This window comes from Lytechinus variegatus, chromosome 12 (genome assembly GCF_018143015.1).
Source record: "Lytechinus variegatus isolate NC3 chromosome 12, Lvar_3.0, whole genome shotgun sequence".
Classification (NCBI taxonomy): domain Eukaryota; kingdom Metazoa; phylum Echinodermata; class Echinoidea; order Temnopleuroida; family Toxopneustidae; genus Lytechinus; species Lytechinus variegatus.
The window spans coordinates 26761408-26781590 of record NC_054751.1 but is presented as its reverse complement, the minus strand read 5'-3'; the positions used below and the strand labels follow the sequence as shown (position 1 = coordinate 26781590).

General features: G+C 34.3%; 1 protein-coding gene across 3 annotated transcripts in view; it reads left to right on the top strand.

The window, feature by feature from the left end:
* The window catches only part of LOC121425049 (SH3 and PX domain-containing protein 2A-like), a 65395-nt gene extending 51333 nt beyond the window's left edge, over positions 1–14062 (top strand). For 2 of the 3 annotated variants that reach the window (XM_041620999.1, XM_041620998.1), the window contains 2 exons: positions 10511–10645; positions 12181–14062. In XM_041620999.1, coding sequence (XP_041476933.1) covers positions 10511–10645; positions 12181–12831 — 786 coding nt within the window. In that variant the 3' untranslated portion in view covers positions 12832–14062. Of the gene's footprint in view, positions 1–5107; positions 5186–10510; positions 10646–12180 lie in introns of all 3 variants that reach the window. The other variant, XM_041620997.1, reaches the window with a different exon arrangement.
* Positions 14063–20183: the final 6121 nt, after the last annotated feature.

Below are 20183 nucleotides of genomic sequence, written 5' to 3'. Positions count from 1 at the left end.
ATAGATAAAACAGAATGGTGAAAGTTGAGAGAGATCTGACAAGCAATAAAAAAAAGTTATGGTTGCTTTAAAATTAAGATCCCTATTGTAGATATCAAATTGGCAACAGGGTAAGTAACTCATGACAAGGGGCAAGGACAACTTCCCCATAGCCCATGTCCTTAGGGATTTGTGGTTTTCTCCAAAGTAACAATTCCCCTGGGACAGTAATCTAAATATAACCCAGGTAGTATATTGTTTTATGTCCTCATGAAAGGATAATATGATTTGAAGTAAAGCATTTGAAAAAAGACATTATAGCCATTTTTTTTATAGGAGTACATGGAAGAGTAGTTCTTACCTTACATCACATATGCGGCCAATATGAAGTCTCCATGGCTATAGTGATTACAAACATTTACAACTTCCAAAAATTCATAACTTATTGTTTGTCCGATATTGTTCAAACTTTCACCTATCAACTTACTGTCTGATTTTTCCTTTTCTTCTTTAAAACAAGTTTTATTTGGGTTGGATTTCCCTTTAAAGTTTGTACAATGTTGCAGTTTCAGGTAGTAAGGTGTTAATAGTAGCCCCTGAAAATTAAAACTTAAAGGACAAGTCCACCCCAACAAAAACTTGATTTGAATAAAAAGAGAAAAATTCAACAAGCATAACACTGAAAATTTCATCAAAATCGGATGTAAAATAAGAAAGTTATGACATTTCAAAGTTTCGCTTCATTTAAAAAAAACAGTTATATGAACGAGCCAGCTACATTCAAATGAGAAAGTCGATGATGTCATTCACTCACTATTTCTTTTTTTATTGTTTGAAATATGAAATATTTTTATTTTCTCGTCATTGTCATGTGAAATGAAGTTTCATTCCTCCCTGAACATGTGGAATTCCATTATTTTAACATTTTGTGCTTCAGGCAACGAGGTCCTAATCGTAAAAATTGAAATATTTTTTAATTCAAACAATAAAAAACAAAAGAAATAGTGACTGAGTGACATCATCGACTCTCTCATTTGGATGTAACTGGCTCTTTCATGTAACTATTTTGTTAAAAATAAGTGAAACTTTGAAATGTCATAACTTTCTTATTTTACATCCGATTTTGATGAAATCTTCAGCATTGTGCTTGTCTGATTTTTCTCTATTGATTCAAATCAACATTTTTCTGAGGTGGACTTGACCTTTAATTTTTTCCCCTAGGTAGATGATATTTTATGTATTGTATTAATGGAAGAATCATGCATTGACTTACTTTGACATACCATACTCTAAAGCTTCAACAAAAACATTGAAATGTCTTGTTTTGTATTTAGAATTACAGAGAGAATAAACAACAACAACAACAAACACTCAGTGAATGTTTTCTGTTAGGCATATGATATACATATATGATCAACCATTATCAATTTTATTTATTTATTCATGCATGTTCACAATGTACAATATAAAATAATACACATATGATATATAAATATATATAAAACACAAGTAAATAATGAACATACAAAGGTGTTGCAACATAAGCTAAAAGCTTGATTGGTTGAAGCACCTTTAAACTGGTTTTGCATCTAAGAAAACAAAATAAAAATGTAAGAATAAGGAAGAGAGGAAAGAAAGAGAAGAATATAAAAGTGATAGACTGCCGAGATATAACAATCAAGTTTCAAGTTGTTATGAATATATGGTAATAGTAATTCAACAAAGTTAAAAGTTAACTTTAATTTTGAGCGGCTCAGTGGCTGCCAGGTCCACGATCAATGGGGCAGAATTAACTTTTGGAGGATTACTATTTCTGATTTGCTGTTTCGAACAATGAAATATAGATTAATTCATGGAATTTCTTATCACACAATTTTTACTAGTTCTAAGCAGTAAGAATCACCATGAATATCATTGTTAATTTTTTTACTGATTCCATCATCTAAATATGCCCATTTTGCATTCAGCCATACATTTATTGTATCCCTATATGTCTGTTTATATCGTGGGTTTTTGTTTGTTTGTCTTTTTTTTATACATGCCTGTTTTCATCACAGGTATACTTGTTTGCTAAGCATGGTTTTTGTTTGTAAAAAGCTTCATTTTGTGTCTACATATTCAATGTTAATTTTGGATTTGCCATTTGTACTTTATTTGTTTTTTAGACATTTTAGACATGACTAGAATAATATTTTTCCTTGTTTTTAGGTAAGGTGCAATTTGTATACATGTATTTCAGATTTAGATTGGTAAAGATTATTTGCTGTGAATCAACCTCAAAATGTAAAAAAAATATACAACTGTTATTTTAAGATTGGCATTTTCTGAGATAAAAATGTCATTTACAGATGAAGCCACCGTCTGATTTGAATTTTATAAAAACAACAAGGGCATGGTTTCAAGTTTTTGCTTTTAAAAAGTAATGAAATATGAATAAGATTAACATTTACCATCCTTTAATCTTACCTCAGGTTAGAAAACCAAATGTTTTTTTTCTTAGGTCGGTAGAATGTATATATACGTAATTTTTTTTATCACCCAATCCTCAAAGAGTTTCTGTTGATGTGGGAGTTTGGAAATTGTTTGAATTTCTCTTTTCTGTGTCAGGAGCATAGTTGTGTGGAGGCAGTAGACTTTTATGATCTGAGATTTCCTCTGGAGATTTGCATTTGAGCATTGCAGATTTAGAGATTTGAAGTGATCTTTCTGAAAAGAACGAAGAATGTATAATGATTTGTGTCAATTATTGTCCTAAGCTGAGATTTAATTGTGAACCTGCATTCAGCCTTGCCAATGTTCAACTGTGTGATTTTGCTAAGAAAATCGATGAATACTGTACAGTAGCAGACCCTAAATTTAAACGTTTATAGGGAAAGCTGCTTTTCAAGATAGATAGATAGATAGATAGATAGATAGATAGATAGATAGATAAATAGATAGATAAATGGTTTATTAAAAATCAAGACATCATCGCGGCTAAGGGCGAATTGCGATGTATGACAAGGTAATAATGATAAACAAATATATTCAAACAGTAACATAGATAATTACAAAATAGATAATACGGATTAAGTATTGTATTGAAACTAATTGTGTTGTGGAATTCTAGAAAGAAATATTAACTGAAAGTGAGTTGTGTGTCTGGGAAATGACTAGTGTGTATGCCATTGTAGTATTCAAATATAATAAAATCAGAAATAATTAACAAATTAACGGGAAACATTAAACAAATTGGCAAGAGGTATTTCAAATGACGAAAACATAAAATGATAAAGGAATAAAAACTATATGATTCATGAATGTGCTATTAAGAGTGGAACAGAGGGCACATTCATACATTATAGCACAAATGTGATTTTGTTTTAAAGGCACAAAGATATCCAAGGACAGTTAAAGAGGCATTGTGATGAATTGATTTGTAATCAGACCTTGTATGATTTTTGATTAATTTATGATCTATAATAGAAATATTCGACTAGATAACTATCTGAGAAGTTCAATTAAAAGGGCCAAAATGATTGAGAGTCTTAGAGAGTCTTACCAAAATCCTCATCGGACATACAAAAAAATCATCTTGTTTTTCTTGAAATACTCAGTCAACTATCATGGGCTTGTACCATTCTTATATTCACATGTCCTCCTGTGTTTATATCAGAAGTATTTTCTTTTCATTTCTTTGATGGGGGGGGGGGGTCAGGGGATGCACCTATTTAAACTCTCTATTACCTGCATGTCCGTCAAGATATTTAATTGATTCTACAAAAGTTATAAGATTTTATCTTTAATTCCTGTTCCATGTAGGTCAAATATTCAATTCATTACATGTTTTATTACACTGTCAGTTAATTTATTTTGAGGAAATTTCCTTTCTATTTAATAAACAGGACATGTATATATCCCATCTGTTTTTAAGGAACCAATATTGATTGCTATAATTTAAGGAATAATTGATTTTCTCTTAAGGGCAAATATTTTCCAATGTTTTTCCAGATAAAACTGTCAGATTATAGCTTAGAGATGCCAATGATTTTGATATATATACAAACAAGTTGTGTGACTGTGATATATTGTGAATGCTGATATATGACCTTATTTCTAAATGAATAATTGATAAAAGTGTCAGTGACAAAAAATTACAAGCAATGACAGTGAGATATTAGTTTTTCATCTTTTATATATGGGGAAAATTTCAAAACAAGATGGCCAATTCAATACTGCAAAACACTGTAGTTAATTGAAAATTGATTACATTATCATTAGTTAATTTAATGGGTCTCAAAATGGGAACAAGACTTCAGGAATGGGTTGTTACTTAGATCCCACACTCAAAATTATGGGCTGGTCAAAATTTGTGAAAGGTGTTCTTTTTTCATTTCAGTCAAAATAAAGAAAGATATAAAGCAATTTAGCTGGCCAATAAAGTCGTTTAATTCCAACCAGGGCCAAACCAAGCATTGGATTTGAAAGAAACTGTATGAAGCATTCTATTGACTTAAATGTAAAGGTCACTCATGTACATGTATGTCCACAACATGTGCAGATGCGACAGATGTTTTAATTGACTCCAAATTTTTATTATTTTTTAAAAGATAATTTTGGCCTGCCCTATTAAACTTGAAAATGTGAATCCTCACCCTAGGTATATTTTCAGGGACAGTGGAATAGTTTGTGGGGGGAGGGGAGGGGGTATCCAATGCAAATAAAAAACATAAGATGGTATTCCTACATATTTTTCTTTACACACTTATTGAAAAAAGTGGGGGTGGAGCCTTCTGGCTCCCGTTCTGTATCCCCTGTATTTTGCAGGCCAAAATGGTCTTTTTCCTGAAAAAGAAAATTGTAGGAAAAGGATGAAATAATTTATGTTGCAGTGTTGGCCTAGTTGTAGAATAAATAGTTGTCAGTGTTGGTTCTTTAGCTTGACCTCTAAGAAAGGATGGATGCTTCTTAGAGGACCTAAAGCTTACCTACAGGTCCTTTCCAAGGGACCTGGTAATGAACATAGATGCCTTTAATTCCACCTTGTGATAGTAATGTATTTTGCAACTGTTGTTGCCACATTGTTGTGATATTGCAGTAAGTACTTCTTGAAAACAGTTTTCATGAAAAACAAATATTTTCCCTTCAGGATACTGATAGTGATGATGAAGCTTCAATCAAGTCTGTTTTAAGGAGACTAAGAAGAACAAAAAGCTGTGGTTGTGAGGTGCATAGGAATGTTTTTTTTTATATAGTTTGCGCTATCATCATTTGTCTGCATGCCTCTTTTATTTCTTTTTATTCCAGGCGTGCATTTCATGAAGCAAATATATGCTTTTCACACTACATTTTCTTAACCCCGGACTATTCTTTACCCCCATACTATCTTTTTTTTTGTTTCACATTGTCTTTCTTAACCCCAAACTAGTTGCTTATTTGGGGTTAAATATTGAAGATTTTGCCACACAGAGTGTGATTAACGTACAATTTCCACTTCTGTGATTGGCTAATGGTTAGCCCCACTTTTCCTTAGCCCAATTTTGTTTCACACTGCATTTTTTGTCACCGCAATTATTGTGCTAGCACCGCAGTGAGCCGGCTAACCCTGCTTTTTTGCAGGGCCCGAACATACCATACTATTTACCGTGCTAGCAAAAAAACGTAGTGTGAAAGTGAAGTGGGCTAAGCTAAACCCTGGGACTTTGGGAGGGGGGGGGGGGCTAAGACACCCTCCCTCCCCCTTAGCCCCGCCAATTTCCAGGGGTTAAGGAAAATATATACAGTGTGAAAAGCATATTAGTGACTTTCATTAACTGATGCGTTGTGAACCAATCGGACGCAAGGATTCAAGGAGCTCATAACAGTTATGATGACAAAATCACTATTTTGTTTCATGAAATGCTCATCTGTTGTTGCCTGGATTGTTTTACTTGTATTGGTGGGTGTTTCACAAAGCTGTTTGTAAGTTAAAAGCGACTGAAAGAACGACTGGTGATCATTTTTTTGTGGAAAATGGTATATTCATTGGCGATGGTTAAGCGCATAAGAAAGGTTCACCAGTCATTCTTAAAGGTAAATGCTAGTTTTGGTAATGATATCAAAATGAGTTTGTACAAAATCCAAGAAATGACCACCAAAGTGTCTGTTTGTATAAATAAAACGCATGTGCCAAAGGATTCTGGAAGAAATTGTGTAATTGCTGAGAAATCAGCAAATAAGCACAGGGCATCGGGTAGAGCATCTGGCCCGACATTCAAAGCAATAATTATACACTGTCCCACGTGCGCTTACATGTATCTGTGCTGGGGATCTTCAGTCTGAACATTTTTCAGCGTAGATTTTAAGATTTCAAGATTTCACGAAGTTCAGTTTATGTAACTGTACCAGATCTAGATCCTTGATGATGTTTACTGACAATTAGCCTTGATTTACAGGCTTTCTCATGAAATCAGTGTTTACTGCAACTACTGGAATTTCTCTTTAAAGTTGCCCTTAACTTACAAACAGCTTTATGAAATGACCCCCTGAATTGTTTGTCTGTTGCCTGGATTTGTTCATGTTCCTGGTTCGTCTGTTGGTTGCCTTGATTGTTTTTTTTTTTATTCCCTCTAATTTTCTCAGATGACGTTGATCATTTAGTTCTGTGTTGCACGGGGGTCACTTCCCTCTGCTCAATCTTGTGTGATCATCTCAAAGTTGTATCTATGCATGTATATTTTTGTATTGCCCAAGATGGATGTTTATTCCAGCTTCTTAATCAATAGACGTAATTGCTTTTTTATTATTGTAATTTTGTATTTCCCAACTTGAGTAAGCTGTTTTTTACCTAATTTGTAATATGATAATACTTTACACTGTAGAAACACCATGTATTTAGCGCTATATAAATACAATGTACATGTATTATTATTGACTTAATTTTTGTCAAAGTGGATCCACATTTTAAATACATATGTGGGTTTTCTTTTAGTTTTAGTGCAAGCATCACGAACCATCCATTTTGAAACAAAGGTTGTTTTTTTTAAAGACTTGTCTAAAGAAATTGTTTATTTTTAAATGATGGAAATTTTTACACCTTGAAATAGGCCATTTTCTCACGAATGGAGCAAATTGATAGCTTAGGTTTTGAATACTTAAAATTTTGAATATTTACAATTCTATACATTTACAATAAAATTGGATAAGAGTTGATATATTTGTTCATTAGTTTGAAAATATTTAATCTCATTAAATGAAACGTATATGGGATATTACAAATGATATTGAAGTACAAGTTTCCAAATCAAGGTCAAAGAACTTTCGATTTTATTATCAAGTGACTGTTTTTTCTCTCTGTTCAAATATATTATCCATCTTATATGGATTAGATGTCAGAGTCAGCACTGCTACTCGAAATGCATGATACAGGCGAAACTGCCTGAAGCGTTCCTCTCGTGAAGAGTATAAAAGAAATTATGGGTGTTGTGTATTTAAAAAATGGATAATATGCAATTATGGGAATTGGAAGGAGAATATAAAATGATTTATTGGAAATTGACATGGCCCCCACGAGGCACCCTGTAAATAAAACATGCAATTTTCAAGAGAGGTACAGGTGTTGTTTGTTTGGTGGAATTGGGCAAATTGCTAGTTTATGACATCAATATTGTCAAGAAAATAGTTGATATTCAGTATGAATTTTTTTTTGACCACTGAGGTCTCCCCATGTGCAATAAAACTTAGGCATAGTAGATTAGACATTCAGTTGGTTGCAAGAATTAAGCGTTTAGTGTATCTATTTAGTTTTATTGGCCCAATTGATCAAAATTTTCTAAAGTGTGAATTTGAAGAAAATTTTGCAAAATTTAGGAGAAAGATTACAATTTTGCCCTGAGATATACTGTTTTATATTATGATACCAGTAGATCGGGGGGGGGGGGGGGGGGGGCGCACATCCGGCCCACGCAAATTTGTAAAGTAAATTTGCCGTTCTTTTCAAAATTTATGTGGATGTAATGACCTTGAATTTTTGGTGAAGACCCTTTTTTTCTTTCTTTTTTTTTTGCTTGTCAACTTTTCCTCCAGAAAAATGTGCCCCCCCACCTTTGTAAAATCCTGGATCTGCCCCTGGATTATGAAATTTGTAAATGAAAACAAAATCTTAATGTAAGTCTCTGAAATTGAAAACAGAAGATTACAAGTATTTGTGTTCAAAATGAAAAGAGTGAGTGATTTTTTATGTAATATTTATATGATTATGAAATATTTTAAACAAAGAATTTGGCCAACAGTGAACTTCAATGCATTTTTTTTTTGTGGAAGAAATGGCCAAGGTGCCTTCAAAAACCAAACTAGGCCTTGTCCCAAAAAAGGAGTATTTAATATTCAATCAGTTCCGTCATTTCCATACTGCCTATGTAGTACATTAAACTGTTTTGGAAAATCATGCAAAACTTATGTATGGTATTATTTTACACACAATTAGTATTATATAACACCCAAGTTTGCTGGGTTTTTTTAAGTTATTTTATTCTCTTTGCTTTGGAATCAACTCCTATATTTGGTTGACTTGCCTTCAAAGAGGATGTCAACCCTGAAAAAAAGGTTTGTTGTAAATATACTGTACAAAAAAAAATTATGAAAAAATATTGGTGAATATATATATATATATATACCCTTTTCAATTTTTTGAGAAAATGACATTTCAATGATTTTTATGACACGGGAATATGGGAAGCTGCTCACATATGACATCACATACCAAAAAAATTGATATAAATTTGTGTGTTCCTCGATAAATTTTTCTCAAATCGTCAATGTTTTTCATTATTTTTTTCTGCTATTTTTACAATAACCTTTTCGTCAGGGTGAACTTCCCCTTCAACAGCTGTAAACCTGCTGTCCAAATTTAACTTGTTTCACTTGTCTTAATAACATAGTAATTGTGGAAAAAGGAAGTGCTTAAGGTTCAGTACATTACTATCAGATCTCTGTAAGAAGGTCATAAGGGCTGTATATCATCAGTAGCAACAAAGACCTTCCAGTAAAATGATGCCTACGCAGTATTGTATACAGGTCCACTTAAAAGGATTAAAATTAGGCCTATTGTTTGAAGCTCTACTTTTGCATTTTTAAAAATACTCTGTTCAGTTTAATATTAATTTGAAGAGTTAAACTCCTCATCTAAATTTCATTAATAAGCCATTCCATCTGTTCCCTTAAGATTTTATTAAACTAAATTTTCAAAAGATTCTCTGTATCATGGTATTGTATATTTTCACGTTAAAGCGAGTAGTAATTGTGATAATGTCATATTTATTATGTTCTTGCTCAATGGATAATTCTCTGGTCTTTGAAACACAAGGTCTGGGGTTTGAGCCCGCCACAGCACTTGCGTCCTTTGGCAAGGCAATTATCTGCATCTGCCACTCACCACCCAGGTGTAGTAAACGGGTACCCAGTAGAAAAGAATTCCTTGAATGCTCAATCGTCCAATCAGGGTTGCCATGCTTATACATGTACATGTTGTATGCAGCCTTTAGAAAGCATCGTATTTAACGTGCTGTTTGTAATTATTATTTATTTTTGTTGTGCATGAGTTTACGTCTATGAATGTTTTGTTGCATCTTTCCTGTATGATCACTCCTGAGATTGCATACAGTTTCTACACGTATGTTTGTTAGTTGAGGGTTGTTCATAAAACATTTCATACATGAATACAAGCTCTAAACATGTGTTTTGAATATTACCCATACAAGCCCATGAAATCATGCAACACGAAGCTGGACATTGTATAGTCCTGATTGGACCTTGTTGCTTGGAAATGCCCTTTCCCAAAAGCTGACATAGAGGGCACATGTCTCCCAATCTCTAATCAGCGACAATCCACTCATCTGGACCTTGTTGCTTGGAAATGCCCTTTCCCAAAAGCTAACATAGAGGGCACATGTCTCCCAATCTCTAATCAGCGACAATCCACTCATCTTCGGTGGGGAGCGAAGATGAGTGGATTGTCGCTGATTAGAGATTGGGAGACATGTGCCCTCTATGTTAGCTTTTGGGAAAGGGCATTTCCAAGCAACAAGGTCCAATCTGGACTAGACATTGTAATGAAATCATTGCGATGCCTTAAGCTTGTCCAGATCTTTTTTTTGAGAGAGAGTCGGAGTGTATAATGCATGTTTTTAACGTAAAGCGATTTGTCTCACTATGAAGACATATTGTTGAGCCTTGTGTTCTTAGTAATCTGTGGATCCAATCTATTCTGAAATTAAGACACCCCTTTCAAGTATTCTGTCCAACTGCCCTGAAGCATTTCCACAGCTAGAAAGAAGTGATGTTCATGGGTGTAGCTGGACTGGATGGATGGGTGCCGTTCCAATTTTACAATCTTTGTTCCTCTTTGCTATGGCATTTTGTTTTGCATTTTCGTTTGTATTGTGCGATATAAGTTCCTATGCACATTTATTGTTTTTATTTTGAATTTGAAAAAGAAATGAATACAAATGCAACCGCAGACTATGCAGGTCTTGTGCTAGTTTGTCTAATGTATTTATGTCTCTCTCTCTCTCAGAAATCTGTTCGGAGGGGTGGTGTACGACAGACGAAGCCTAGACTCAAGAAAGTTATGGAATACTACACTACGGCAAGCTTCCAAGGTGCTGCGGGCGAAGGAAGCTTATCATTCGATGCAGACCAGAAGTTAGAGGTGATTATTGAAGAGATGATTTATTTAAAGGGATGGTCTAGACTGAAAATATTTATATCTTAATATATAGAGTAAAATTCACTGAGCAAAATGCCGAAAATTTCATCAAAATTGGATAACGAATGATAAAGTTATTGCCCCACTTTCCGTTTTCGTATGTTATTACATAAAATCATATAATTTTTTCATTAATTCATACTTGTGTCAAATAACATGTATGCCTTATAATGAAATAAGTTGCAGCAATATATATCTAATGCACTAAATCAGTTGTCCATCCAATTTTTCTGCATGTAGTTCTTGGAGGAAAAAAATTGAAGAAACCTAATTTCATGTAATAAAATACAAAAGATCAAGTGGGAATGTGACATGATTAGCCCACCTAATGAATATTCATGATGACTGTTTTCGCAAAATATTGCCAAACTTTAAAATTCAATAAGTTTGATATTTGTTATCCGATTTTGATGAAATTTTCGGCATTTTGCTCAGTGAATTCTACTCTACATCTATTAAGCTACAATGTATAAATACTAATACTTTCAGCCCGGACCATCCCTTTAAAAAACAACATTGATATGTAAATAGATCGGTAAAAATTATTTAATAGCATGTTACAGAAAGCCTAATTGCCTCAAGCCTTGAACTTGTCGCAGGGGCGGAAAGTTCTTCTTTTGAAGCAAGCCACACAGGAGCGGCATTTTTTTCAACTCTCTGTTTCCCGTTTTTTTATTCTAAAGTTGTAGGTTAACATGAAAACAGATCTTACCTGCCTTAAATTGTATGAATATAAATCTTTGAGGTTTTATTATCTTGAAGCTTTCTACTAATCTACAATTATTACATTTGTCCCACTTATATGAATTCTGGACATATTTTTGTAACATGGTAATGATAAGATAATCTATTTTCACTTTCTATTCATGATGTATTTACTTGATTATCAGGCTTTGATTTCCAAATGATTTCCGTCGATAATCTTAGTCTTTATCCTTTTTGTGTTTACTAATTATTTCCCTCTTCCTCCAATCAGGCATTTCGTAATTAGCTCTATTTTACGCAAATGGCCTTTCCTTTTTTTTTGCAATAAGGGTAAATTTTCTGCTCAGAAAATACCTTGAACTGACAAACTTATGGGTGTCTTAAAACACCTATTGAACTAGGACATTTCTTTTGTTTTTTCCTTCATTTGTGTTGAATATAGAAATATGCCAGATAGAATATAGAAATGTGCCAGATAGAAATATGGCCTTGCCCTAAAAACACATTTTTACTATATATCTGCCATATTGGTCACATTTTTCATTCGTCGTTTTGTTCTTTGCACTTTGGCATGCACCAATTACAGTACACTTATCAGACATTCATTCTATGGTAGTCTTGCAGAGTATATGAAAAAAAAACATTGGGCAAATACACAGGAAAAAAAAGAAAAATTCTCAGAAAAAGCACAATTTCTTTTCCAATGGTGACTCAATGCTTTAATCTTATTTGGCTTTTCTTAACTTGGTCTTGTTTCATCCTCATTTTTCCAGGTTATGGAAGAGAATGATGGTGGTTGGTGGTACGCAAAAATCAATGGAGAAGAAGGGTGGGTACCGTCCAACTACATTGAAAAACGTGAAGTGACCACCAGTGGCAGATTCAATGGAAAGTCTTTAAGTAATCTTGACGAAGAGACGGGAGAGGATAGAAATGTCCCTCCAGCCCTTCCAGCCAGACCAACCTTCGGAAGCGGGGGTACCGGAGCTTTCAAGCCGGTGACTAAGAAATCCATCCCGCCCCCTGTTGACCGATCCAACAGCCCGTTGTTAAATCGAAAACCAAACACAAACAGTGGCAGGTTCGACGAGGTTCGAAGAGGAAGTGGGGGCTCTGGTGGCGATATGATGGCTGCCCTCAAGAAACAGTTTGAAAGGTCTTCTGTTGAGGAATCGTCATCTCCGCCTATTCCTGCAAGGCCGGGTCTTGCTCCCAAGCTCCCCAAACCAACACCCCAAGCATTCTGCAACAGAGATGCAGCTTACATCACTACGAGTAACTATGTGAATGACGAGAATGATGGACTTAGTTTTGAGGAAGGGCAGAAGGTGGAGGTGATCAAGAAGGATGATAGTGGTTGGTGGTTGGTCAGGATAGGAGCAACCGAAGGATGGGCACCAAATACTTTCTTAGAAAAACTTTAAGACCAACAACTACTATAAACTCTTGTACATTTGCACTTATTAAACATTCTTCTGTGTTATGAGCGTTGAAACACGGCCCATTGCAAATTAAAGTCTAAAAATCATTGCGACTAACCGTCAACCAATGAAATGGCATATTAGGAATTTGCGCTTTCTGCGATGGGCTGAACACTAATAGTATATTTTTCCACATCGTAGTTTTAGATCAGATCTTAAAGCTGTTTTCTTCTCTATCATGTCTATATTTTTACACTCAAATAGTTTTATAAAAAATAAAAGAACTAGAATTTATGCATCATTAATAACAGTACTTATTTGCAATTTTATATTATACATTCTTTATCAAAGGGTGCTTTCACATATATATTTTTTGTTATAGGAGGTCTAAAGGTGTGTGTGTATTAAAAGTCTGTTGCAAACATTTGGTGGGAAAACATGTATTTTTGTGATGGAAAGGGGTAGCACAGAATTGTTAATATATACATCATGATAATTTGATAACATGAAGTTAGAATTATACATGGATATTTCACTAGAACATATATATTGAATATAGAAATCACCCAAATAATATTCACAAATCGAACAGATTGTAATGATTTTTAAATGAATAAAAATAATATAGGATTTTTATCACACATATCCACGTTGTTAGGTGCTCAAGGCACTGCTATATTATCCTGGCTAAGCTAGTCTACCGATTCCGCACTCACAGCTTTCTTAGGAATTACTTCCTGCTGTTACCTAATTACCTCCCCTGGGTAGGGTGCAGCACAATGTGGGTAAATTTCTTGCTGAAGGAAGACACGTCATTGCTGGGAATCGAACCCATGTCCCTCAGATTGAAAGATGAGAGTCTTAACCACTAGACCACAACGTATCCGCATACCAAGTAAATGTAACCTGAGAACCTTTTTCTCTTTGATTCCGGAGCTGCTTTTGACAGAATGGTTTCTCACTTGGGGGCCTTCAGAGTATCCCTCTTTCCCTGAAATTAACTACAAATCAATTTAACTATGAAATTTATTTATTATTAAAGAGGTATTAATATTAGTAATAGCTTGATTAATGTAGCGCTTTTCCAGAGGATACACAAACACAACTATAACCACAGCTTCAGCTTAAATTGTCGGTTCATCATCAACACTTGGTGCAATCAAGGAATCCTGCGAGGTTTCCATTCACCTCACCTGGCTCAAGTGCAGCACTATGTGTATGGATAGATTTCTTGCTGAAGGAAGAATCAATCTCCCAAGTCTTTATCAAGATTTCATTTTCACTAGAGGTTAGTTAAAATTGTCAGGTCTGTTTAGTCATAGCAAACTCAGTATTTGAATATGTTTACATACAATTCTTCTCATATTTTACAGCAATTTCCATCATTTTTAGAAGATGGACTCAATTTGTTTTTTATTGTTTGGTGTTGTGCTAATTGTTTTGTCTGTAAAAGCAATATGTACATGTATCAGGCGTGTAGTTATACGGTAATATGTGTAAATGAAGTTTTGTAAATCTCTTGTATTCTATGTACATATTGTCTTTTATATTTCATATTTTTGAGAATGTAGTATTGTCTTTCAGAAAAAGATATTTTGTAACAATTGTGCTATATTTTGGGTACAGATGCCAAAGAGATTTAAACATAATAATTGGCAAGTTTTATATTTGAGTGACAAAGTGAGATGTTCCTTGTTCAAGTTTAGTCTACATTGCAAGCAAGATGATAAAATATATTGATCTTGTAAAAAGGGAAAGTATATTCCTACAATAATCCCCAAATTGGTCTGGAAAGGCATGTAAAACTTTTAAACATCTATTATTTAAAAAAAAAGCAATGATGCAAAATTATCTTTTTTTCTCTCTCTTATCATGCCACTGTCATTAATTAACAACAAATGATACACATATATCCCATCGAGCCAAAATCAATCTGGCATGTTGAGAGATGATGCACTAAGACTTCTTTCTAATAAATTCAGATTAAATTCATTGATTAATGTTTATAAATTGCATGTGATATTGTGCTTGTAAAGGAACAGAGATGAAATATATCGTCAAATATTTTGAATATTTCCTGCAACTCGTGATGGTTTTGTTGTGTAGGTCTCTAAAAGCCAAAGATACTCCTATTTCACTCAAAAATTCCATTGCAGAAAAAAATTGAAGAATTTGTGTGCAAGATTGCCATATCATCATCCCAATATACATGTAGATTGAACCTGATTAATGCTAGATAGGGTTAATGGAAAAGGTTTGTTGTAATGTAAAGACCCAAAGATTTTTCCATTTTCTGAAATGCTGATTCTGTGTTCTCTGATGTTCTTTACTTCACATTATGCATTTTTCTGTGTAATTTACAAAACTTATTATATTCAAGCAATAATAAAAACACTGAGTATCTGATAAAATGTGAATTGCTATTCAGCAGGTGTGATGGGCAAGGTTTTGTCTCACCTGCATAGCAAAGTGAGACTATAGGCGCCGCTTTTCCGATGGCGACGACGGCGTCAACATCAAATCTTAACCTGAGGTTAAGTTTTTGAAATGACATCATAACTTAGAAAGTATATGGACCTAGTTCATGAAACTTGGCCATAAGATTAATCAAGTATTACTGAACATCCTATTAGAGTTTCATGTCACATGACCAAGGTCAAAGGTCATTTAGGGTCAATGAACTTAGACCATGTTGGAGGAATCAACATTGAAATCTTAACCTGAGGTTAAGTTTTTGAAATGTCATCATAACTTAGAAAATATATGGACCTAGTTCATGAAACTTGGACATAAGGTTAATCAATTATCACTGAACATCCTGCCTGAGTTTTATGTCACATGACCAAGGTCAAAGGTCATTTAGGGTCAATGAACTTTGGCCGAATTGGGGGTATCTGTTGAATTCCCATCATAACTTTGACAGTTTATGGATCTGATTCATGAAACATGGACATAAAAGTAATCAAGCATCACTGAACATTTTGTGCAAGTTTCAGGTCTCATGATTAAGGTCAAAGGTCATTTAGGGTCAATGAACTTTGGCCGAATTGGGGGTATCTGTTGAATTACCATCATAACTTTGAAAGTTTATTGGTCTAGTTCGTTAAACTTGGACATTAGAGTAATCAAGTATCACTGAACATCCTGTGCGCATTTCAGGTCACATGACCAAGGTCAAAGGTTAATGAACTTTGGCCGAATTGGGTGTATCTGTTGAATTACCATCATAACTTTGAAAGTTTATAGATCTGATTCATGAATCTTGGACATAAGAGTAATCAAGTATCACTGAACATCCTGTGCAAGTTTCAAGTCACATGATCAAGGTCAAAGGTCATGTAAGGTCAATGAACTTTGGCCATGTTGGGTTTTTTTGTTGAATAACCATCATATCTCTGTAAGTTTATTGGTCTAGTTCATAAAAAGTGGACATAAAAGTAACCATGTATCACTGAACATCTTGTGCGAGTTAGAGTAGTTTTCAAAGTCAGCACTGATGCTATATTGAACCGCGTGATGCAGGTGAGACGGCCAGAGGCATTCCACTTGTTTTTCTGATAATGTTCTTAAAGGTCAAGTCCACCTCAGAAAAATGTTGATTCGAATCAACAGAGAAAAATCAGACAAGCACAATGCTGAAGATTTCATCAAAATCGGATGTAAAATAAGAAAGTTATGACATTTCAAAGTTTCACTTATTTTTAACAAAATAGTTATATGAATGAGCCAGTTATATCCAAATGAGAGAGTTGATGATGTTACTCACTCACTATTTCTTTTGTTTTTTATTGTTTGAATTATACAATGTTTCAATTTTTACGAATTTGACTATAAGGACCTCCTTGCTTGAAGCACAAATTGTTAAAATAATGGAATTCCAGGTGTTGAGGGAGGAATGAAATTTCATTTCACATGACAATGATGAGAAAATCAAAATATTTCACATTTCAAACAATAAAAAGCAAAAGAAATAGTGAGTGAATGACATCATCGACTCTCTCATTTGAATGTAGCTGGCTCGTTCATATAACTGTTTTTGTGAAATGAAGCGAAATTTTGAAATGTCATAACTTTTTTATTTTATATCCAATTTTGATGAAATTTTCAGTGTTATGCTTGTTGAATTTTTCTCTTTTTATTCAAATCAAGTCTTTGTTGGGGTGGACTTGTCCTTTAAATTTGATTTTGCTTACATTATCATGATTTTTACTGAAATTTGTCATAATAATTCAAAGTTTTGGCCTGAAATATTGTGTTTTCCATGAAATTCTATAAATCTGCATTCTTCTCGAATTCCAAGAACATCTTTTCAGTTTTTCTGTTGTGCGGAAAACTGGGACAGTATAATACTAATGTATCATCCAGTTCTTAATGGAGTATACTTCAACAATAAGACCCGTCAGTAGCATCACATTACCTATCCTAATTACCAATGTTTTATCTTGATGCAGATATTGGAAGCTAAGAAGGCACAGACGTTGATTAGAATGCCAGCTTTTCCAGCTTTTAGCTGAAGCTAGAAATAGCTCATACTTTTTTTTCCAATAGAGAAGTCATCTGAGAAGAACTTATAAAGATTTTCATTGTTGCATGTAGAAATTTTAATAAACCACACACTTTCTTTTATAACTGTCCTTTGATAATTATCTTCTACTGCAAATTTGCGTTGATGGGGTCATAAATTTACTATTCACTCTAAGAATTGAAGTTATGGTTCAGGTTATTCCAATATACACACGGGGCGGATCCGTGATTTTCCAAAAGGGGGGGGGGGGGCAAATTTTCAAATTGACAAGCAAAAAACAAGTGAAGGATATTTCGTCCCCAAAAAATTTGACAAGCAAAAAAAATTCTTCACTTCCAAAGGGGGGGGGGCACAATTCTGCTTTAACATCATTTTTACATTACAAAATTTAATTGTGCTTCTCAAGGGGGGGGGGCACGGGCTAGCGTTGCCTCCCCCTGGATCCGCCAGTGAATATACACGTAGGGTTAGTCGTTCTATATTCAGTCAATTTGCATAGACTTATATTCAGCGTACATGTATGTAACCTCCCACCAACACACACTAGACTACTCACTTGTGTAATGCAGTTTTATTTAAAGAGGTTTTGCACAGTTCACTGTACTTACACCGAGGGGGAGTTTCCAGGATCTTAGAAGTGAGGGGGAGGACACAGCAAAATAAAAAGAACAGTGAGAAATGAAACCCAGTGCTCCTTCATCCAGTCAAACTCCTCCTTGTTCACTGAAATCCAAATGCAGCATGTGCATTTGGATTTCAAGCTCATATTTACTTGCGATGCCACAATCTCTTTTCTTTTTTTTTGTTGGGGGGGGGGTCGACCATTTCAATATGCTGGGCTATTCCCATCGACTGACATCACAGACTCTCTGTTTGCACACCAGCCATGTTGCGCATTACTGTTTTGTGAAAAGAACTGAGACTTTAAAATCTCATAAATTTACTTTACATCCGGTTTTGATGGGATTTTTTTTAATACTTGTTTGATTTTTCCCTGTTTATTTAAACCATCATTTTGTTTGGATGGACTTGCCTTCTAAACTTTCAATGAGTAAACATGGTTTATGGTCATATTGATAACTAAGTTATACTGTTAGCTAAGAAATATGTAGAAACCCATTTAATTATGATAACAGTAAATTAATATGATTTTTTTTTCTGACTAATAATTTCCTGTCAAAGAAAAGTATCTAGCATGTAAAAAAAAAAGTTATGGTAATTATACAGCTGTGTTCTCTGTCAGTTAAATTGTTGGATCATTAAGGATTTTATTTCTTTATCTATAACAGTATTTGAAGACATTTCAAGAAAAGCTGCTGGATTTTGTTATTCTAATTCCATTCCATAATTACCATATTTCAATTGAAATTGGAGAGAAAGAAAACATTTCCTTGTGACATTTAGGGGCATTATGTGCCCTGATTTTCCAGGATTTGTTTTTTCGAGAAAAAAAAATCATTGCCTTGCATATACCCTGCTCTTCACAAAGAGGCTTTCATGTTTTCTTCTAAAGTAAAATAGTTTCAGGGGCAGATCCAGTATTTTCCAAAAGGGGGAGGGGGGCACATTTTCCCGAGGAAAAAGTTTACAAGCAAAAAGGAAAAAAAAAGAGAGAAAAGGTGTGCAACCAAAACTTAAGGACATTTCGTCCATGAAAAAAATTTGACACGCAAAAAAAAGGGGGCACACTTCTTTTAATGGCATTTTTACAATACAAATTTTAATGGTGCCATTCAAAAGGGGGGGGGGGAGGGCTGGCTCTGCTCCTGGATACACCTGTGCCCCCCCCCCCCCCCGGATCCGCCAGTGAATAGTATCACATGTTTCCTAATTTCAGAGATTGAAAAAGTGAAACACTTTCATCCGTGCGTCACTCCCTTCTCCCTTCCGACAGACGATGACTTGAACCAGATAAGTATTTTGAGATTCATCCTGACAAATTACCATTCTATTCTTTTTAAACAAACTAGGTTATAGCTGGGAGATGAAGAAGAGGCATGTATTTTCTATATTTTTGGTGGGTGTTTTGGAAAGGTAGGCAAATGAGGATATTTATTCATTAGAGTAGACTGGAGGATTTCTTGAGAGATCTGAGCTGGCTTATAAACAGATGTCGTCCTAATGACAGGGTTAGTCGATGGATAATTGAATTTCATTCTCGCTAATGAGAGATTATCATATTTACATCGAGTATGACTAGGTATGACATCTGGCATTAAACAAATCCCTTCTCGACAGTGATATATTTTTTGTAGTTTGTAATTATTGTCAGAGGTAAAATTATTCCAGGGAATGCATCCGTCAAAGCCAGCTATGATATGGAAGTTGTACCTTGTGAATAACTATTGCTCTCCAAGTAAAATGTGTTTACTATTTTAATATCTATCATGTTGAAATTCATTTTTAATCTTTGGGAAAATTTTGGAGAAAGCAAAATACTTGCTTACGAATAGTATTGCTGGAAATGTATTTTCTTTTTCAAATTAAGTGGACTTAAATACAGTTGTCAAAATCTTACCAGGTGATCGGAGCGCAAAGCTGAAGGCGTCTGAGACACAATCTTTCACAGTGTTCCTGTATAATTATAATGTCCTTCCCTAAATAACTTGAAAGCTCACAATAATTAGTTTCTTCTTTCCCCTTTACCAGAATTTCTCCCAAGGGGGGGGGGGGGTTATCGGGTAATTTGATTAGATCTTGCAAAGATTTATCAACGGTTATAATAGTTTGAAGAAGTAATTAAAATTGTGGATTCTGTTCACTGCATTGCCACACTAAGCACTGCCTAAAACACATATTTTGTTCATTGTTTACTTTGTATGTGTATGAT